We start from the raw sequence: 22,815 nt of genomic DNA, 5'->3' as shown, positions 1-22,815 counted from the left end.
TGGGAAGGTTTACATAGAGAAGGCAATAGTGTAAAACACTTGACATGTAGGAGGTATGTACGTTTTAACAGGTTCAGATAATCACGTTAACCCAGTGACTTCAGGTCACAACTTCTAGCTTTGTCAGTATTTGAGTCCACATTATCTCTTCTTTCCATTACTACTCTGACCTTACTTTTCCCACAGCCTTCTCCTCACTCCAATCTCCTCTCAAAATGTGTGGTTGGGACTGTTGTGGGAAATTGTATTCTTTTGATTATACATCTAAAGATTGAGTATGTTTTAGTGTATTGATACTCAGATGCAGTTGCTGCTAGGGCCTTAGTGAAACTCTTCATTTTCCTGTGTGGGAGTTGATGAAAGCCACTGAAACATACTGGTTCATTTGTTTTTTGTTTTTTGGTTTTTTTATGGGCATGTATTTAATAAAGAGTGAATTCTGTTAATGGGAGTTGGGGACAGAGGTCAAAGAACAGGAATATGAGTAACTTTTCTCTGTTAAACTAAAGTGGTAAAAATAAGTTAATTTTAGGAAACGGCTTTTATTTCAGAATTGTTTAACTTTTCAAGAGAATGAGCCATGTGGCTAAATAGATTGTAAATGTTTTAAATACTGAGATTTTTAAGTTACAGTAACATCCTAACTCAGGTTCTGAACAGGTCTTCTGTCACTGAGTTTAACACAGTAAACCCAAATGAGTTAGTTTTAGTTGATAGTTGAATTATGTTATATTCTAGACAAATGTTAAACTCCCTTAGACTCATATCAAGTATATGTGACATGCTTAAAGTTTTGGAACTTAATTGCTGGTATTAACTTCCAAGTTTACAGGCTCTAACTACAAACAGAATTGAATTGAATTTCTGTGGGTCACTAGATGCTGTGAGTGCAGTTACATTGAGAGTATAATCTGTTGTTACTCAGTCTGGTATCTTTTTCTTTGGTGATACCCAGTGTTTTGGGTAATTTATTCTTGAACTAGAAAATCTTAGGTGTTTTGAAAAGAAAAAAAAAGGAGATACATTGAATGGTAGAAATTTGTATTGTGTTCTTGAACTAATTTGAACTTTTTGCACAATTCACAGTGGTAATGATTAGTCTTATGCTATAGGGTGTTTGTAGGTTATTTTATTGTGCAGTGTTCCTGCTGAATGTTACTTGAAATGAGTATACTAATGCTTGGCTGGTATCTATCATTTATAATCCAAAAAAACCAATTTTATGTTTCTCTGAATCACAGAGATTAGGTGAGTTACTTAAATCACTTAAGCTACAAAAAGGCAAAGAGTGCTTACTTCAGTACAGATCTGTTTCGTTATAAAACCTTTACTTTGTATATATTGTAAAAACATCCCTATTTTAGTTCAGAGTTGTACTGTATCTCTTAGGAATAAAGACAGTAGGCAGCACATACATACTACCCAAGGTACATGAAAAATCTTGAAACCATTATGATTTTTGAAGACAGTTTAGTTGATGTAGTCCCTACATTTTCTGCGTTACACTTAGGGTTTATTGGAAATGTTATCTTGTCATATTAATAAGCATGCTAAGTGTAGCTAGGATCATTAAGTTCTGTAGTTCACATGTATATCACAAATAGTAAAATTGTTTTCCCTAAGTATTTGTAGTGGTAATCAGACTCAGGTGTTCCATCTTCTGTGGTTCTTCACCCACACACTTTTTCTCTTTTTGCAAAAGGCCACTGTTTTTGTAAATTCCAGTTACATCATTTCAGATGTTTCAGTAACGTCATTATTGCTTATAATTTTATTCTAGTCTTGCTAGTATGGTACTAACACCTGCCACCTTTTTGTTTGTTTTGTTTTAGACCTTCCACATTTGCTTTTAATAAAACTGTCACTTTCAGGGTATGAGCAGAGTCAGGCTACAAAATGAATTTTCTCCTTACTAATTTGGGATTTTGTTCTTAAATACAGGTATTTTAGCCTCTCCGCAGTCTGCACCTGGAAACTTGGACAATAATAAAGGTGGAGAAGTTAAAGGTAATGGAAGTGGAGGAAGCAGAGAAAACAGTACTGTTGACTTCAGCAAGGTAATTCTATCATTAACTATGAATTTTCATTATCTTATTGAGAAATTTTTGTTAGCAGTGTGGCCTTATTAACTTTGATGGTAATAAGTTTTTACTAGATTGGGGCTTGTAAACTTGCATGTGATGTTAATTTAAGGTCAGAAATTGTAAGTGACTGTTAACCTCACATGACTTGAATAAATTTACATCTTCCTGTTCTTAGACATTCTGATAAGACTGTGTGAATAATAATGGTATTTCCATCTATACCTACCCATAGATATCATGAAACTTCAGTACCTTTTGAATTATAGTCATTTGTTCTGGAGCTACCACAGTAGAAAGATTAATTCTGGGAATGATGTTACAGCATTAGTGATTCAGCCTTTTCTCAGCTGTAATGCGATTCCAGAATTACTGTCTTATGGTTTCAGTACTTTATGGAATGTCACTGGGAAACATGTCTGTCTTTCCCATGGGTAGGTAAAGGCATGGATTTGAAAACAACTCTCCCATCTTAAGTATGATTTATTTCGGTAGATGAGTAAATGAAATAGAAAAAGCATTTTTATAGAACAGGACAAAAAGCTACAAATTCAAATTGTAAATCAAGTTAAAATGTTGTTTATGAATACTACTTCTGAATAATTATTCTGTGTGGCCATTGTAATTTTTTTATGGTATTAATTTGCTTGCAGGTACTTACTATAATATTTTTGCATCTAATGTAAGATTTTTATCAAATGTGATTATTTCAAGTAAGATTCATTTTTTCTTAAGTCTTTTATTTTATGATTCAAAATCTGTAAGTCACATTTTGCAGAAAAGGAGTTTAAATGATGATTTACATTGTAGCCTTGCTGAACTTCATACCATATAGAACCTTATATTAGTTGCCGCAATTGTACAGAAAGCCTGTTGTATTTTTAAATCTACTAAATTCTTCATTATATTTTTACTGATGATCCTATTATTTCAGATAGTGAAAAGCATTCAGTAACTAAATTACAATTTATTTTTGTTAAATAAGTTAATTTACATTATAGATTTCCTCTAGCCATGGCAGATGCCGTTTATTTTTGTTCCTCTGTCACAGTTTTACTTTTTTTTATTTGGCCTATCCTTGTGTACACTTCCTTGTCTCCTGTTGGGCAGGAGTCTGCCTCCTGGCACTGTAGTTGTGGCACACTGGGTGTGGGACTCAAGAGGCCCGCTGTAAGTGCTGGTTTTACTTTTAATAGTTAGCCCTGTAAGTGGTTGTTTAGTGACTTGTGTGAAACTGCATATAAATGAAGAAGTTCTCATACTTTGATATTATGTTTGTAACCTTTTCTTTGTAATTATACACAGTGAACTTAATTTGATTACATAGCATTATCCTATGTCTATACCAATAATGGCTATATAGTTTTAAATATAAATGAAATTTTTTCCACTTAATGAATATACTGGGGAATTCCCGAGTTCTTATAAAAATATGTAAAATGTAAAGGGATTAATTCTTTTCAAAGATTAAATAATAATCATGAAATGAAAGTTTTACAGCACTGTGTATAATTTCATGAACCATTGTTTGTGAACTATATATTTGTCCTTAATACTTTCTAATGAATAGTGCTTATATTCATTGAAAAACTTTCTCTAGTTTATATGTCTGATAATTTAGATCTCTAAAGTAGTTAAGATTATGAGAGTTATAATAGGAGTTTGATAGATGTGTTTTGCTTGCTTTTTTGTATTTGTCTACTCCATTCTTTATATTTGTGAGAATTTTGGCATTTACACATCCATTAGATCACAAGTTTTGATTGGTAAATAGTTTCAAAAACCTCTTTTCTTTATTTCTCTCTAAGTATTCTTATAAAGGACTATAAACTCTTTTTAATTTTTATTTACTTATCAACAGGTTGACATGAATTTCATGAGAAAAATTCCTTCGGGAGCCGAGGCATCCAATGTTCTGGTGGGAGAAGTAGACTTTCTGGAAAGACCTATAATTGCATTTGTGAGACTGGCCCCGGCTGTGCTCCTCTCAGGATTGACTGAGGTCCCTGTTCCGACAAGGTAGAGTTAGTTCCAGGGGACATTTTCTAGCATGTCTAAAACCTAAAAACGTTGAAGGAGTATATTGCTTCAAGTAATAAAAGTTCATTTTGATTGTTAATATTATTATACTAAGTGCTTTGAATATTAGAGCATAAAAGGGTTATCTTTCTCCCAGGGCCTAAAAAAAAGAAAAGGAAAGCATTCTTTTAAAAAATAAATTTTAGTTACAACTTTGTAAGATATTTGGTATCTTAAGAACTTTGGTTTAAAAATTTTTTCATCATTTTACACATAAAACGTTCTGTGCAGGCACTAGAGAATGGAATTAAAATCTTGCTCTGCCACTTTTTGTACATTTTAACTATTTTCTTAGGTAAACCTTTCTTTTAGGTTCTTAATAAGATTGGGATATACTTTATGTACTAATTTACTTTTTTTTTTGGTCTAAACAGACTGGATAAAATAGTTTAAGTTCAAAATAAGAAGATGGAAACTTTAAAACACTCAATTCCTTAATTGCTTTTTTACCCTCAGGAAGCTGTGAAGTAACAATGTGGAAGAAAGTTAATGCCTTATTTTAGTTTTGTGATCTATTTTAGTTTTATTATAGTTGCTATTTTATTTTAGTGATTGTGGTGGCATTTAAAAGATGTCTGAATGTTATTTCTGTCTTTCGAATGATTTCTTTGTGATTGCCTAGATTTATGTATATGTATTATTTGTTCTTAAATCTGCATACCTTAACGTTTCCTTAGGTTTTTGTTTCTACTGTTGGGTCCAGCAGGCAAGGCACCACAATACCATGAAATTGGAAGATCAATAGCCACTCTCATGACTGATGAGGTAATTAAAATACCCATTGAAGTGAAAGCGTATTGTGAAGCATATAATATATACTAAATTATAGATATCCTGTCATAGTGGAACTTAAAAGTTTATCCTTGTCTGTACTATTTTATCTTATATTCAGTCTTGAACTGTTTGCCTTTGGTAAGGTCTTCAAGACCTTTCTCTCTGGATCAGTGGGTACTTTTGGGGCTCACCTTCTCCCTCCCGTGTGCATTTGAAATTATGGACCACCTTTTTGAAATTTTCTCCATCCTGGATTTCAGAATATCATTCCTTACGATTTTCATCAGGACTTTGTCCTTTTTCCTTTATTCCATTTTTCTCCTCTGTAATTTCTCTCTTCCATTTGGAGACCTTATCTTTGACCATGGCCTGTGTTGATCAGGACCTTTGTCTCTCTTTGGGAGAGAATTTTATAGTCAGGTGCTTGCTAGACATCTCTGCCATGTGTTCCTCCTAAGGTCTCTGAAACCCTCCCGCATTGGACCTGACCTCCTTTCTCTATCCTGTCTCAACCAGTTAGTAAACCAGATTCTGGTGAGTTTAGCTATTTATTATGTCTTTAATCTTAATTATGTATTTAATATGCCACCTGTTTTCTATCTTTATTGCCTCTTTGCTGGCTTAAATTCTGCTACCTTTGTTTCTTTGGTGACTAAGTGGACTTTATGGGTTGGTATTTTATAGTATTTTCCTCTTTACGGCCCAAAACATACAGACTTGAATATATCATTTCCTTCATTCAGATTATCAGTGACATGCTTTCATATATTTATGTTTAAGTTTAAACTCTTCCATTGTTTTTAATAGGTGCTTCCTGATCTAACCACATATTTAAGTTATTCTGTCATAATACATCTCAAAATTTTGTTTGTTACCTGTTAATTCATCTGATAATGCTAATAGTGGGGTGTTTTTTTTCTAGTTTTTACTTAGGGTGGGGTGGAGACCTGCCTGGGATAAGATTTAATCTTGATATCTAAAGTGATTTACTGTATGTAGAATTTTCTTTCAACTTTAAAATCCTTTTACTCAATTTTTTTTCCTTTAGATTTTTCATGATGTAGCTTATAAAGCAAAGGACAGAAATGATCTCTTATCTGGAATTGATGAGTTTTTAGATCAAGTAACTGTCCTACCTCCAGGAGAGTGGGATCCTTCTATACGTATAGAACCACCAAAAAGTGTTCCTTCTCAGGTAAGAATTCACACAATTCTCTGAGTTACTTTTTAATGAAATTTTTTTGAATAGTTTATATATTTAAAACATCAGAAAATTAAAAATAAAGCAGAGGTACACTCAGAAGTTGTAACCCCACCTTGTCTGTCCCCTGTACAGTCTTCTCCCTATGCTTACCTCCTGTGGGTCACTATTGCTAAGAGTTTTCTGTTTATCCTTAGTTTTTATTCAGTACAAGGAAATGAAATTACTTCTTCCTCGATATCAAAATTTAGCATAGCATAAATGTTGCACCTTGCCTTTTTTCATACAATTATCCTAGAGATTTAATCATACAAAATCAGAAATGTCCTTATTCTTGCTCGCATAGTTTTGTTATATCCCACTTTGGGATGGATATACCATAGTTTTTCCTTTTCTGGAGCTCAAGTTGTTTTCAGTCTTTTGCTATAAGAAACCATCTCATATATTCGTATCCCATTTTAGTCTTGTGAAGATTTATCTGTAGAGTAGATTCCCAGAAATAGGATTGCTGGACCACAAGGGAATTTATTTTTAATTTTAGTAGATATTACCAGAATCCCCCCTTACTGGGTTGGACTGCTGCAATGATTATGAGCCTCACCAACACAGTGTGCTGTCAAACTTTTGGGTGTTTGTCAATCTGATTGATATCTTTCATCTTGCTACATAAGGTATTTTAATGTGGTGGAGTTTTTTTTGCATTTCTATACTTAGTGAGGTTGACTGTTCCTGAGTATTTTTCATTTATTGTCCCACTCTCAACCACATTTTAAAAACATTTAAATAGCTTGTTGATCCTTTGGAGTTTATCATTAGTGTGTTATACATGAGTATGCTTCCGACTGTATTTTATTTTCTAAATTGCTGCCTGCCTTTTCCCCATTTATAGTAAAGCTAAGCATTATTCCCCTTGATTGGTAATGCTGACTGTATCATTTCCCAAATTTCCATGTACATACAGTTGTATTTCTGGAATTTCTTTGCCATTGGTCTATTATGGACCAATTCTGCACTTTAATTTCTGAGGCTTTTTTAGTGTATTTTAATATAAGCCTAGATTTGCTCTTGTCCTGTCTCTTATTCTTGTTTTTACTGAGTCATCTTAACTACCTTTGCATATTTATTTTTCTATGTAAGCTTTCAAATCAGCTTTCTATTTCCAGAAATAAAACTTGATTCTCAAAAAAATAAAAAAAAAAAATTGTGATGGCAGTTAAATTTTTAATGACCTGAGGGAGAATATTTCTGTTCAAGACCATGGTATATTTCTCCCCAATTGATTTTTCTATTTCAAGTTAGTTTTTGTGTCCTTAAGAAACATTATAAAGTTCTTCTTATTGACACTTGGTGAGTGTTCAGAAATATTTTAACTTTATTGTTTCTATTGTAAATGAGGTCTTTGTTCCATTGTATCATCCAGTTATTATTTTTTATATCTATGAAAGCTATTTGTTCTTGTGTATTTCTTTTTTATCCTGTTACTTTTCTTAATTTTATTGTATTTAGGAGTTTTTCAGCCATATCATCTGCAATAAGAGATAATTTTATCCCTCTTCCAAATTTTTTAACCTCTAGTATGTTTCTTGTATTGACTGAAATCTCTAATAGTGTAAGTACTATTTGACTTTAAATGGGCATTTCTAAATTTGTTCCTGGCTATAGATAATATCCCTAGTGTTTCTTTCATTAAGTTACTAACATTGGGGCCAAAATACACATTTTATTGTGTCAAGAAAGTATCATAATTTCTTGTTTTATTGAAATTTTTAATATAAATGGATGTTGACTTTTGTCAAAGGTTTTTTTAAATATCTGTGGCGAATATGAATTTCATCAATTGTGGTAAATCTTATTAATAGGTCTTTTAATATGAAAACACTGCATTGCTGGAAAAATCCAGCTTGAACTTTAAAGTGCTAGTAGTTTTCTTAGATTTTGGTTATTTGTATCATACATCATAGATTTTTGTGCAGTCTCTACAGTTTGATAAAATTATCATACTTGTTTCATAAAAAAAATTGTACGTTTTCCTTTTCCTGTGTTCTTAAATAAAGTAAATTAAATATATAAATATTTTTAAGTGATAGTTCGGTTTTAAGAACTTCAAGAAATTCCTTTGTAAATTTTCTTAACTTGAATCTTTTGTGTGGTAGACTTCAACAACTTGCTTATACTCTGGAAACTGGTTTGTGTAAATTTTTCTTTCTGGAGTTTTGCTAAATTCTGTTTTCCTTTGACAATATATTTTTACCTTCTGGTGTCAGTTTTGGGAAATTTTTATTTTCCTATTTCCTATTTTCCTATTTCTAATTTACTTGCATAGGGTTTTTCAGTATAGTCTCATGTAATTTCGTGTGAGAGAGTGTGTGTGTGTATGTATATATATAAAATTGCCCCCAGTTTCTGAAATTTCCATCTTTCATATCTTTTGTTGTGTATTAGCTAATGGTCTATCGTAATTTTCTAATTGAACAGATTTTAAGTTTTATTTCGGTTCTCACTTTGTAAAATTTTAGTTTTCTATTTTAATTTCTGCCTTGTCATATATTCCTTTTCTTTTTCTTTAAAATATTTCCAGAGTTAGATACTTGTAATTTATTTATTTTCTTTCTTTCACTTTTTTTTTAAATGTAAGTGATTAATTTTCTTGAATGATGCTTTTGCTGTATCCCACGAATTGTGGTATGGTAGTGCATGCCATTATTTTAATTTTATAGGAATTCCATAATTTTTTTTTTACCCTTTGAACTAAGATGTAAGTTAGTTTTAATTTTGACCTTTTCACATGGTAATCTCAGGAAGATAGATAAGTCTATAAATACTGAACATAGAGGTAGTATACAAATCTGTACTTCCACCAGCGCATTTGACTGAGGTACTTCCAATCCCTTCCTTCTCTCCTCTTTTCTCTCCATTGTTTCTCTCTCTCCCTCAGACTCAGTGACCTCTTACCTGAAGGTAACAAATTAGGTTTGCTTTTTTGTTCTTCAAGGAAAGGGGAAAGAGTCTTTAACATGAGAATAGTACTCTTGAATTTGTAGTAAAATTTAATGAAAATTGGTTTTTATGAAAATGTGTTTGACAAACAATTCCTGTGCTACTTACATCATAAGGGAAGTATTTTAGTAAAAGAAAAAGGATGTTTTACTTTTTTCTTAATGTCATGTAAAGTATAATTTCCAGTAGTTAACATGAGCAATATTTAAAAAATAAAGAATGGTGCTTTATTGGGTAGTTATATTCCAGTTGCTGAGTAGTAATTTGAAAGGGTATATTATATATTTTTTATAGTATGTTTGATATTGGAATATGAAATACAGTAAGTCAATCATAAATTTGAAATGTTAATAGAGACAAATTTTAGATTCTATACTAAAGTGCAGTTTATTTAAAATGGAAGTTTATTTTAGAAAGCATTTTTTATGAAAGTGCTGATTAGATAATCATTATGAGATCTTTATGTTCCTTCTAATTGGAGATGCCATCTCAGCTTTTCTTAAAACAGAATTTTGAATATGTGTTTTTGTGAAATGCAGGAAAAGAGAAAGATTCCTGTATTTCCCAATGGATCTGCCCCCAGCTCGGGCGAGATTCCTAAAGAGGCTGCTCATCATGCTGGGCCTGAGTTACAAAGGACTGGACGGTGGGTACAATTACTGATACAGTGTGATTATCTTCTTGGGACTAAGAACTGATTTGCTGAAAAAAGACATAAATATTCTTTGCAAGTGTTTCCAAACCTTGTATAGTATTTTCATATTTTTAAAAAAGTGCGTTTTGTGTAGGCATATGATGTTAAAGAAAATTAGTATGTGTTAAAATTATACAGAAGGTTCTTGAAGAGGGTGTGGAATTTTATTGAAATGTTTCATATTAATTTAGAGAATTATGGGAGCAACAGGAATTATAACCAGTGATTTTTATGTGTGTGCATAGGTTTAAACTCTTAATGAGCATTGATGTTATGAGATAATATAAAATTAGGTAGACAAACATGATTAAACCATTGCAATGATGGTTGCCTAATTAGAAAAATTGTTGAATTTTATTTTTGGAATAAAGAATAGAAATATTGCCAGTTGTAAACATTGTCTTAAAATGTATTTTGATAAAGTAGAAAATGTTACGGTGTTTCCATACTGTAGAAAAGCATGTGGACGCTGTTTTATACGCTGGTGGTCTCCATGGAACTAAAAGATATTGATCTTAAGTATTTATTTAAGAAACCAAGACATATGTACAGACACACTATTAGGGAGATTGATGACATGCCTAAAGAGAATAAATAGTGACATATTGAATATAAACTTTAGCGAAGCTTAAACTCACAATTAATTCATTGACTCTGTAAAAAATGATAGAAAATAAGACTTTGTCCCTGTGTGAAAGGGTATTTTGCTAGTACTATCTGTTGTTATTAACTTCAAACTGAGATAGAGTTAGTCATAGAAATATCAAGACAGGCCCTGTTGATAGCATGGCTTCCCAGGAGTCTCGCATAAGCTATTAAGTAATAAATTATTGATTTGATCAGATGGTTTCATTTTCTCTTATCAGTGGTACCTTTACTGTTACAAGTTGATTCCCTTGCTTCAGGTTATTTATAGGACAATTTCTGCTTGTCATTATGTCTTTAGAATTTATTTCAATTTTAACTTGAAAAAAGCTAAAATGATAAAGTTTTAATTATCCAAAGCATTTGAAAACAAGTGATTAATATTTTTTTGGTGTATTTTCGCCAGCAGGGATTTGAATGATTATATGTTCTCTGAGTCACAAACTTTTATGAGTTAATAATTTGTCACCAGCATTAATAGACTACCTGCTATGTCTCAGGCAGTATATTGACACTGGAGATAGCAGGAAAAAGTTTCTGCCTCTCTCAGTGCTTGTATTTTAGTAGAATGCTTTCAAGTTAGATGTATCCAAAAACCTGATATACATATTAAAAAATTAAGCCTTTCTTGTGCAAATAAAGGATTTAAATTTACTAATTTAAACTTCTTAATTTTATTAACATGCACACTAATATGAATACATATGCAGTATATTCAAAACACTGAAGTAGTTTTTAGGCTTTTTACGTGGACAAGAAATATTTATGTGATTACAGTACTAATTTTAATAGTTAATCAATTTTTTAATATAGCACACTATATTAATATTAAAGTATTTGGGGGACTTAAGATTTCTAAATTGCCTTCCTGGCATTTTTGCATTTGCCTTTAAGATTTATAATGTAGATAATAATTGACAGAATTGTTTATCACATTTTCATTAATGAGTTGTTAGATACTATTTTTACTGTACATTTCCTTGCACATAGGTGTTCAAATTATTTACTCATATAAAATCATTTGCCTGCAGTCTTTTCAGTATATAGTCCACAAAATACAGATGTTTATGTCTTTTTAATTTAATGAGATCTGACTTTTCTCTATCATCAGTGGATTAGATTAAATGATTTATACCATGATTTAAATAGGATATTAATTTTTGTTGACAAAAACACTACGCACCAGCCTTTTATTAGCCCATAGTTTTAGTTTGAACTAGCTAGAATCCTCTAGTGTACAGTTTGACGAGTTTCATCTCACCTATTTAGGCTTTTTGGTGGTTTGATACTTGACATCAAAAGGAAAACACCTTTTTTCTTGAGTGACTTCAAGGATGCATTAAGTCTGCAGTGCCTGGCCTCGATTCTTTTCCTATACTGTGCCTGTATGTCTCCTGTAATCACTTTTGGAGGGCTGCTTGGAGAAGCTACAGAAGGCAGAATAGTGAGTACAAAGATTGGTAGTGGCCAGGCTCTTAGCTCTTCAGAGGCAAGTGTCTGTGTGCATTTGTCTCACTATTCATACTTTTATTTGAAGAGTCTACCCACAGCATGATTAACCTGTCCCAAAGCAGACTTCCCCCAAGGTAATTGCTATGGAAAACCTGGGGAAGCCATTTGAACAGGAGAAGATGCACAGTTGAGGTAAAAAGAAAAAAAAAAAAAAAAGAAAATTTATCCTGCCTTGCTGGATGAATGGTTTTATAAATTGAGTAAAAATCTTGTATTGTCTCTGTGGAGGGGTGGGTTTTGGGGGTGGTGGGGGAGACCAACTGTACTGATTCTGGGTGGGTCATGGATGGGGAATTTATAAGTACGGCTGCTTCATATCTTGTAAGGCCTCATAGGGTTAGTTGGAGCTGTGTAATTGGTAATAACTCATCAGGTCTGTCAGGTAGACCCAGATAGACTATTTGGAAGAAGAAAACGTAACCGTGGACAAATGCTAGATAATTGAAGGAGTGACTAATTTTGCTGTTAACTAAATTTGTGTGAAAGTAGCCAAAGTTTTAATTTGGAACATGTAACTAAAAACTGCATCCATAATTTTTGATAAGACTAAAATGCAAGTAAAGCTTTTTAAATTCTTGGTAATACTGTATTGGGAACTATGGGATGTATGATAATACGTCACAGAATCTGGTGCTTTGTAAAATCTTGAAATGCTTTTTGCTTGCCTACATTTTAAGGTATTTAAATGAGATGGTTTATGATTCTATTTTATTTAACTATGTTTACCTTTGGGAGAAAAATTAATTCCCTTCTTCAGATAAAACTTTAAAAAATAACCAACAATGATCACTGTTCAATAAAAGTATTCCATGAGCTGCACATGAAATATGTCTAATTGAAATTTCTTTCAACTCATTTCTCATTATGCAGATTCTGTTTGATTTACTCTGTAATCAGTGTATCAAAATTACATGTTTTTAGGAGGTTGCTTTATGTGCTGTCACAAGTTGTACATGTAACTCTTGCTGGTCCCCGTGGAAATGTGCCTCATCTGTTACCACCGTGGACATGCTGCCTCTGCTCTTTTGACTGTCACTCGCAGCCTGTTAGCATCATCCTGCTCTTCGGGACTCTGGGCATGTGATAGCACTGTCCCCACTGGCAGAATATAGACAAGTGTAAGATGAGCATGTATGGTCTGTCCTCAGGATCCTGACTGCAGTGAAAAAGATAAGATAATTGTCACCGTGGTTATTGTGTTATGATGTGCTGTTCACGTGCAAGTGAGATAAAGGAAGAGCCGGAGGAGTTGCACTATCAGAAACCGAGAAATCAGGTGTTCAATGGAGGCAAATGATACAAAGATGATGTGTTCGTTTTTAGGTGCTTGATTGGAAATTCAGGTAGAAACGGAGATGTTAGGAGGAGTTTTGTTCCAGAGTTTGTAGAGGACGGCGGAGGAGGTGAGGGTTGAGACTAAGATTAGATGAGGTTAACAAGGGACCTAATTTGTAGGAAGAGGAGGAGGAAAAATGGGCAGTTACCCACATTTATGGAATGGAGAATGGGTGAGAATAAGGAGGAATGTGGCTCACCAAACTAGATACAGCACCATCAGAGTTCTAAAGAGGAATCAAAATGATGGAATTTTGAAAAAAAAATAAATAAATAAAACAGAGGTTGTTAGAAGAAAAGATTACATGGATAAAACTGAAGCTTATGAATGGAGAATGGGGAACACGCAGTGGAGTGGGGCTGTGATTTTGTTTTGGAAGTGGAACATAAAGTCCTCGGGGAAGATACTAGATCTGATAAAGGAACTAGAAAATGCGGGTAAAATGGGCTAGTGGTGAAAGTGAGGTCTTCGTGTGGCAGTTTCTACTTTGTCAGCCCAGCGCTGGGGAGGGAAACAATTGTTTTGTGCTCATCTGATCCCTGTTAGCATTTCTGTATTTGTCATCATCTTCTTATCTGAAAATTGCTTTCCGTCTTTAGATATCTTTCAGACATTTTTCCCTTTGACTTAAACTCTGTCTAAATTAATTTCTAAATAGGAATATCCTAATTGAGCCAAGGATTTTATCAAGACTTAGCAGTATCTTCTAGGACAACCTGATTCTATGTATAGGCAAGAAAAGCATCTCACTCACACAGTTAACAAACACGTTGTTAAATGGACACTTCATTTTGCCAAATGTCAAGTTTTTATGTGCTGTGATCCTCTTTTTCTACTCATAGTTGAATAATACTTTTACTGCATATTATTATTTTGTGATTTTGACTTTGGAAGATGCAGTTATTGCTGTTGATGAGAAATGCTTCCATTTACCGAGTTCAGTATGTAGGCCAGATAATGTGCTCACTTGGTATTTTTATAAACATTGCTTCCTTCAGTCATCCTGACTATCACCACCCTTGTTTAAAAGTGAGAAAAGTTAGGTTAGAAAAGTTTGGGTTAACACCTAGTAGGAGCCAGTCTTCTTCAGATCTCCTCTGGAAGCGCTGGTCTTTGCCTGTACTGCCTGCCACTTCCAAGAAGGTTGTTTTCTCACTAGCTTTTCCCCTTGCCTTTCAGAATGGTGGGCTTTTCCTTTGTCCAAAGTGCATTCCAGTTCACGATGTTTGTGAATAGTAAACTTTTCTCTTTTGTTCCTGATCACTCTTCTCTGTCGAGTGCTAGCTATCCTCTAACAGCCTTGAATGGAATGTGGACAGTGGTCCAAAATTGGACTACTAGCTTTCATTCAGAGTTTCTCTTGATCTTTCATTTTCTCTTTCAGTTAAACTTTAATAGTGATACAGTTCCTCAGATTTTCCATCTATTTTACTAATGTTAAGTATTTCAGTTTTCATATTTATTGGTTAAGTTTTATCAAGTTAATTTATTTAAAATGTGTGGAAATTGCTCTTTAGAAATTAATTTGACAGTAGGATCACATGTTAACTTCTCATTTGTCTATTTGAAGGAGTCTTATGTAGCATACCATATCAATTATTTAGTATGTTTTGTTTTTTAAAATGAGCTATTTCAGATATAAAATTAAATAACATGTACCTTTTTGTACTTACCACAGGTTTACAAAATTAAACATCTTTAGATAAGGTTGAAACCCCTGTGTCTCTCTTCCATTTACTTCTCCCTCCTTGCTTCCCGTTATATTGAGTTGTTAATGAAGGCTGATTGCCAATGTTGATTTTTAATACGTGAAAACTTTGATTTTCCTCATGTATTTAAAATGTGTTTGTGACTTTTCGTATTTAAAATTTAAATTTGAGACAAAGTTATGTTTGCTTCATATTTTAACTGCTTGATTAGTTTTTTTTATTTTCCAGATGTCTAACATGTGTTATATAGGTTAGAGATGTTTATGATATATTACTTTATTCATTTTTTTCCTTAAACAGAGTGCAATAGAGTCTCTTTTTGGAGCATCATTAACTGGGATTGCCTATTCATTGTTTGCTGGGCAACCTCTAACAATATTGGGGAGCACAGGTCCAGTTTTAGTGTTTGAAAAAATTTTATTTAAATTCTGCAGGTACGTATTGGTTATCTACTTGTCACATGTGTTTATGTATGTGTAATTATATATCATTATTAATTTAAGTTAAAAGTGCATTATTTTTATAAGTGAAAAGGAGGATCTGATCAATGATGTAAATATTTTTCTGGGCAGGGGTGTGTGTGTGTGTGTGTGTTGTGGGGGGAGGGCCTTTGCTATTGTGTTATTGACCAGGGGAAAGGGGTGTGTGTGTGTGTGTGTTGTGGGGGGAGGGCATTTGCTATTGTGTTGTTGACCTAACTCTGAGGTATGCCATTGTCCCTACCCCAATAACCTTGATGAAAATTTTATTAGTTGGTATGTTGATCTTACAAAAGAAATTTAGAGATGGATTTCTAATGCCCAAGTTGACTTGTCGGTTGAGCCTGTTTTATAGAGCGAATCTTAGCAGTCAGAGTAAGGTGTCCGTTTCCCCTGGTTGTTCACGGTACAGAAATTAATGCAACATACTATAGCTAGTAGACTTGGAATTTGACATGGGCAATACTATTTCATTTGTGAGATAAATGCATTTGCATTTTTCATTCTGAAATAACTTCCTGCTATTAAACATTTGATTTGTCAAACTCCTTGTACTGATCCTTTAATGAATAAACTATTGTGAATTTCTGTCAAACTCCTCATAACATTTCTAAAGAAAGATCTTCTTTAAAGTATGTATTGTCTAGTAGATTTTCACTGTAAATCTTTATATAAATAGTAAAATACAGCCATTAAGTCTATTTAAGAAGCCAGTTTACAGTTGAAGTAGGAAAAAAACACAAACCTTTTTTTAGTCATTATTTTGTTCTGTAATTCACTCTTTTTGGAAATGTCTTTATAGTGTTTTTAATTGCTTGAAGTTTTAAGTACAAATGCTGTCATGCTTGTGTATGTTAACCATCTCTGCATTTTTCTTTCTAAACAGAGATTATCAGCTTTCCTATCTGTCTTTAAGAACCAGTATTGGTCTGTGGACTTCTTTCTTGTGCATTGTTTTGGTTGCAACAGATGCAAGCAGCCTTGTGTGTTATATTACTCGATTTACAGAAGAAGCATTTGCAGCTCTCATTTGCATAATATTCATCTATGAGGCTTTGGAGAAGCTCTTTCATTTAGGAGAAGTGTATTCATTTAATATGCACAACAATTTAGATGAACTGACCAGCTATTCGTAAGTGTTCCTATTGCTGCCTAATACTCAAATGTTTTTTTTTTTTTAATAAATTTGGATTTATTTCCACTTCCACATTTTTTTTAAAAGATTTATTTATTTATTTATACAAGCACTGGGTACAGTCAGAAGCGCGGGAGGGTGAGAGAATTCACCAGAGCCAGAGTGGGGAGCAGAGCAGGCAGAAGGACCGAAGTACACTGCTGAGGGGAGCAGCGGGCGGCAGGAGAGGTCTGCGCGCCATGTGGGACCCTCCTCCAGTGGCCAGGGAGCAGCCGGGGATCGAACCGGCGCTGCAGAGCTCTTCGCAACCCAGCGCTCAACCACTGTGCCACCGGGGAGGCCCTACTCAAATGTATTTTTAAAGAGATGTGGGAGCCTCAGAAATGGATTCTTTTGTTGCAATGGGATACTCACTGTTTAGCTATTACTAGTCAGCCTTATGAAGGTTGGTTTGTTACAGATGATATTTTACCAAAGCACTCAATAGTCATAAATAGAGTTAATCAAATTCAGTCATTTTTATTAACTGAAATAACTTATTCAAGTGTGTGTATTTTTGGTCTCTTGTTTGAATTGGGTCCATCAATTTATATTCCATTATATGGCAACTTATCATATACAATTACATTGTATTTGGTAGTCTTTAAGCAAATACAGGATATGGAATGTAATATTTTTATATTTATATATTCTTCATGCTTTGCATCTTAACATTTTTAAATCTGGTAAATTTTTTTGGAAGTTATTTTAAAGTGTAATTAAATTATATACTGTTTAGCGTGGCATTTTTTTTTATGATAAGAAAAGCCTGAAAAGAAAATATTTTAAGACCCTATAGAGTAAAATAGGATTTGAAAATTAACTTTAAAGTCATATACATATATATATCAATATATATATATATTTTTATATATATATATGCCAGATATACTCAGTATCCAAATATACTCAATAAAATGCCAGGTGTTTATTAAAATAAGACAAACTTAAGTAAATGCTTGCATTTACTACTTTTCGCTGTCGTGCTTAGTGTAAATGTGATCCTTCATTGCATGGAGAAGTGTGGTTACCAAACAAGGACATAACATAACTGTATTCCTTCTTCCCCTCTGCTACCCTTACATTGCCTTTCTTGCATGCTTTCAGCTTTGATGGACAGAGTAGAGAGGTACATGAAAAATTTTTTTTTTTTTTTGGTGGGACCCTCACCGCAAACGAACTGGCGGCAGCTGGGGAATGAACCAGCACTGCAGAGGCTGCGGGCAGCCTGGTAGCTCAGCGCTCAACCCCTGCGCCACCAGGGGAGGGCCTACATGAAAATTTCAAAGTGACAGTGACCTCTCCTCAAAAATGATAGTGATGGAAAGTATGTTTTGAGAATCTTAATTTTTCTTAAACTAGTTAACTCTTCTGTTATTTTCTTGTCTTCTCTCTTTTCCTGCTCCTTTCACCTTTTTGAAGCCTGGCTTTTAGAGCTAGTGCCAAACACTTAGAGCAGTGCTTTCTTGTAGTTAACTGAGTGAATTGCAAGTGAACATCATTCATTCAGCTAATGTTCTATGAGCGTTCTAGGCACCGTTTTAGGATCGTTGCATAATTCATATCATGATGTTACCTTATTATTCACATCATTGAGCTGTGCATATGAAGAAACTGAGCCTGATGGAGGTTAAAACTTACCTTGAGTCAAAGACACAGGGTGAGTCAAAGGGTGATCATGAGCAGTTAGGGCTTGTCAGAATACAAAGAATTATGAAGAGTACCACATTTGAGCCTCCCTGGTGGTGCAGCGGTTGAGTGCTGGGTTGCGAAGCTGCCTGCAGCCTCTGCAGTGCCGGTTCGATCCCTGGCTGCCAGGCGAGGGTCCCACATGGCATGCAGACCTCTCCTGCCGCCCGCTGGTCTCCTCAGAAGTGTGCTTCATCAGTCTGCCTGCTCTGCTCTCCCCTCTGGCTCCGGTGAATTCTCTCACCCTCACATGCTTCTGACTGTATGACTGTACCCAGTGCTTGTATAAATAAATAAATAAATCTTTAAAAAAAAAAAAAAAAAGAGTACCACATTTACTAGTATTCTTGGCATAGTGTGTGTATTTGTGTAGAGGGAGTTAACAGCAGCTGCTAGAGGTTAGGGAGATAAGATTTAATGCAGAGTAACCTTGGTAAACATGGTTATATCTGTTCAGATTTTCAAAGAAAATATCTAATCTGAGGGGTATATCTAATCTGTTTCATTAAACATTTTTGGGATAATTGTATTACATTCTATTTATATAAGCCAAGCCTTATCCACTCTGCTGTTTCTAATGTGTTTTCACTTTAAATCTCCATCTCTATAACATGGGGAAAGGTTAAGTAGTTAAAAATTAAAAACTACTACATTGTGTAGTTGATTTCATAAATGGTAAGCATGAAATGCATGATCCTTAAAATTTTAATCCTATTGTAATTTTTCAGGTGTGTATGTACTGAACCTCTTAACCCTAACAATGCAACTCTGAAGCTGTGGGAGGAAAAGAATATAACAGCAAGTGATATTTCCTGGGAGAATCTCACTGTTTCGGTGAGTTTATTATATAAAATAAAGGTTATATGTAATAGTATAAAATAATTTCACATGGAAACCTAGTTCTTTAACTTTTTCTGAGTAGACCTATAATATTTTCTTCTGGATCGGTGGATGTCATGTTTTCAGAATAAAGTGGTGTTTTGACCAAATAGGGTTTTCACATTTTTATATATCGTGTACTAAAAAGTACAGACTAAAACGAATGAAGTTGGGAAGGTACAACTATTAAAAAGATTGTGGATATACTTCTGGTTTATAATATCACTTAGACTGCTCAACTCAAAGGAGGTGACTCCCAGGACTATGGTTGCACATACTGGCCTTCACAGTTACAACAGCCCGTTCTCCTTGTCCTGCTGCCTCTTACCACTTCATCTATTCTATGATTAGCTTATTTGAATATTATCAGTGCCCTGCTAGTGTCCTGTGAAAGTCAGCCTTGATAAAATTGTCCCTAGTCTGACTAAGCACTAGGGGAAGAGAAAGGGCAAACAGATGTAATGAGTCTCTATTGTGTCCCAAACACTCTTACAGTCTTGTATTCTCTTGGAAAATATTGTCCTAGCCCTAAAATAGCTATTTAGGGTGCTTCCAAGGTTGGGATTTAGGAATAAAAATGTAAAGTGATGCTGGTAGCATCATCTGGCACCAATATTTCCTGAACTTCTCGGGCACTTTTTATGTTATGTGAGCAATTGTAGGCCATTCCTTTCTCCCCAAAGGTGATAGTTATCTTCTTACCATATAACTTGAAGCTATTGTCTGAAACTTTCTACCATTGATAATTTAAATCTATTTTGTCCAGTATAGGAGTCATTGGATACATTTTAAATAAATGAATTGAAAGTTGGGTTTTCAGTTACGTTGGCTCCGTTTCAAGTGCTCAGTCATTCCGCGTGACTGCCTGGTGCTGTGTCGGGTAGTGCACATAAGTGACTTTTCCACTGTGCTGATTTAAGGCGTTATATATCAGTAACCAACTCAGATGGATGCTTTACTGTTTTATACTTTAAAATCCATTTTTTTTGTTGTTGTTATCAAAGATGTAGGGTTAATAAGAGTTGCTCAGTTGAAAGTCCTTGGTTAAAAAAGATGTATTACACGATGAATAGGATATCTTTATATTGTAGATATAGGGTACTTTAGTAATCCAAAAGGACCAAGGTTTTGTAAATTTGTAGAGTTACATTAATCTTGGTACAACGATATTAAGAATATTAGCATCCTTAACTTTTTTTTGGTAAACCCCAGTTACCTGCTGTGTTCTTTGACTGTGTCTCAGTAAAATATAAGGGGGAAAAAAGAATGTTAGTGGCCTGCTTCCCTTTCAATTATCACTCCCCTGCCACACCCTCCAAAAGAAAATTAAGTCAATAGATTTCTATAATTATATTATACCATATTATTATTTAATAGCAATATTTTGTTGGACACTTTTTTGCTCATAATCCCATACTTTAACCACATGTTCTTCAATCAAGTCAGAAAAGCAACACACAGTTAATATCACTGATTGGAATGTAGTGCTGTAGCCATCTCTTATTCAGCATCATAAATAGGCAGAGTGGCAGCTTTGTGTCTGTTGCTTTGTTTTGACTAACTTGCTTAGAAGTTAAGGAAAGATAATAAAGTTATGAACCAGCAAGAATGCAGATAGGAATTTCCTCACCTTAAGTCTTACCAATAGTAACATGGAGTTGAAGGAAAGGGTTATTTGACTTAAGTTGGCAGAATACTGTTCTTGTATTTGATAACATGCACATATTTTTCAAACCATATATCTTTGAATGCAGGGTGTGTCCTATACTTGGTGATGTGTTATAGTTGAGTTGGCAACGTATTTTCTTTGTAAATGAAATAAAATAATGGTGTGTCTTTTGGAGCATCTTGGAGTCACTGAAGTTTACTAGTAATGTATTTGCTATCTGAGAACGCCTTTCATCCCCTCTTCTTTCTGTTTCTTCCACCCCCTGCAGGAATGTAAAGCCTTTCGTGGGGCATTTGTAGGATCAGCTTGTGGTCATCATGGACCTTATATCCCAGATGTGCTGTTTTGGAGTGTCATCTTATTTTTCACAACATTTTTTCTGTCTTCATTCCTCAAGCAATTTAAGACCAAGCGCTATTTTCCAACCAAGGTATTGGGAATATGTAATTTTGGGGTTCCCTTAATATTAATGTTTTTAGTTTTTATTTTCTTGGTTTACATCAGAATGAGAATACATTGTTTGAGGTTAATACTTTATGTTAAATACTTACAATGAAATTATTCATAATGAAAAATATACATTATATTATCAGAGTTAACAATAGGAAGATAACAGTACCAAGAGAGATGGTAGGTTAGCTATAAAATGTGTTTATCTTTTGAATATATTAGATATAAATGTGTTTCCTTGATACGCTATCACTAATTAAAAGCCGCATTCACTCTTTGTAGTGGCATATTTTAATCTCTGAAAGATAAGAATTATTTAAAAAGGAAAAATGTTATTTCTGTGTTTATATTAATAATAATTCCTTTAATATAGGTGCGATCGACAATCAGTGACTTTGCTATATTTCTCACAATAGTAATAATGGTTGTAATTGACTACTTTGTAGGAGTTCCATCTCCTAAACTTCATGTTCCTGAAAAATTCCAGGTAAGGATTAAAACACTTACTTGAATATCAAGCTGCTTAAAAATGAGACACAGCCTCCTAAGTCATTATTTCTAACATATGCGTAGACACTCTGAAGAGCTGGATTTTAAAGAAAAAATTATATGTGTAATTCTCACATATATAAAAAAAAAGACTCAGTGAAAAGAGGCAGGTGAATTTAAGAAGTAAGCAAAAAGGTATCAAAGGCATTCGGTCAGGGAGAGTGAATGAACATATCCATGGTGAGGAATCGGAGGGCATTTTAAAAATGTGACTCTGCTCTCTTAGCCAGAGTTCATGATGCGCTTTCCAGGTGAAAGAAATATTTTTTTATTCTTTTAGAAAAGAAGTATTTCAAACTTTTTATAAGAATAACAAGAGGATACTAGTTAAACTTCTAGAAGGGTAGTATGTCAGCAAACTATAGTTCTTTTGTATATAATATACCATATGCATTTGCACTCAGAAATTATTTTCTCTTCCAAATTGGAAGTAGCTTTTGAATAGTTTCTGAAACGTACTTACAGCCAAGTATATGTGTCACTGCATATAGTTACATTTAGCAAATTATATGACTTCTTTTAGAGACAGAAGGTTTAAAAGGGATTAAAACTGATGAATAATATGGAAATAATTTTAGTCTGATCTTTGCATAGGGTCAAAAAAATAGCATTATTTTTAAGAATAATGGCCTCCAGAGTAAAGTGCCTGGGTGGAAAATGATCCATCAAAATTGTTTAGAAGTTCTGTTTGTATTTCTATCTAAAGTTAAAAGACAAATTAAGCTTTGTAATTTTACTACACAAATTTTACTTGATGGATAAACACTAGTAACAATAGAAATGAGTATATAGCTATTTAACTCTATATGCTCAATTTTGTTTTTAAGATTTTTTTTGCTGCTCAGAACAATAGTAAAAAGTGTTGGAATCCTTTGTTTAGCAGCAGAGATAACTGAGT

The 22,815-nt window shown here is 33.7% G+C and overlaps 1 protein-coding gene across 4 annotated transcripts in view; it reads left to right on the top strand.

Moving 5' to 3' along the window:
- The window catches only part of SLC4A7 (solute carrier family 4 member 7), an 82,723-nt gene that overhangs the window by 42,588 nt on the left and 17,320 nt on the right, over positions 1 to 22,815 (top strand). For all 4 annotated transcript variants that reach the window (XM_037525425.2, XM_037525397.2, XM_037525406.2 and 1 more), the window contains 11 exons: positions 1,942 to 2,057; positions 3,943 to 4,100; positions 4,838 to 4,925; positions 5,983 to 6,129; positions 9,672 to 9,778; positions 11,741 to 11,915; positions 15,329 to 15,462; positions 16,394 to 16,639; positions 19,099 to 19,204; positions 21,187 to 21,348; positions 21,742 to 21,855. In XM_037525425.2, the coding sequence (XP_037381322.1) occupies positions 1,942 to 2,057; positions 3,943 to 4,100; positions 4,838 to 4,925; positions 5,983 to 6,129; positions 9,672 to 9,778; positions 11,741 to 11,915; positions 15,329 to 15,462; positions 16,394 to 16,639; positions 19,099 to 19,204; positions 21,187 to 21,348; positions 21,742 to 21,855 (1,553 nt within the window). The remainder of the gene's footprint in view (positions 1 to 1,941; positions 2,058 to 3,942; positions 4,101 to 4,837; positions 4,926 to 5,982; positions 6,130 to 9,671; positions 9,779 to 11,740; positions 11,916 to 15,328; positions 15,463 to 16,393; positions 16,640 to 19,098; positions 19,205 to 21,186; positions 21,349 to 21,741; positions 21,856 to 22,815) is intronic.

This window comes from Talpa occidentalis, unplaced genomic scaffold (genome assembly GCF_014898055.3).
Source record: "Talpa occidentalis isolate TD23 unplaced genomic scaffold, MPIMG_talOcc4v2.1 talOcc4.10, whole genome shotgun sequence".
NCBI classification, from domain to species: domain Eukaryota; kingdom Metazoa; phylum Chordata; class Mammalia; order Eulipotyphla; family Talpidae; genus Talpa; species Talpa occidentalis.
Note: the sequence above shows the minus strand (reverse complement) of the source record. Positions and strands in the feature narration are given on the sequence as shown.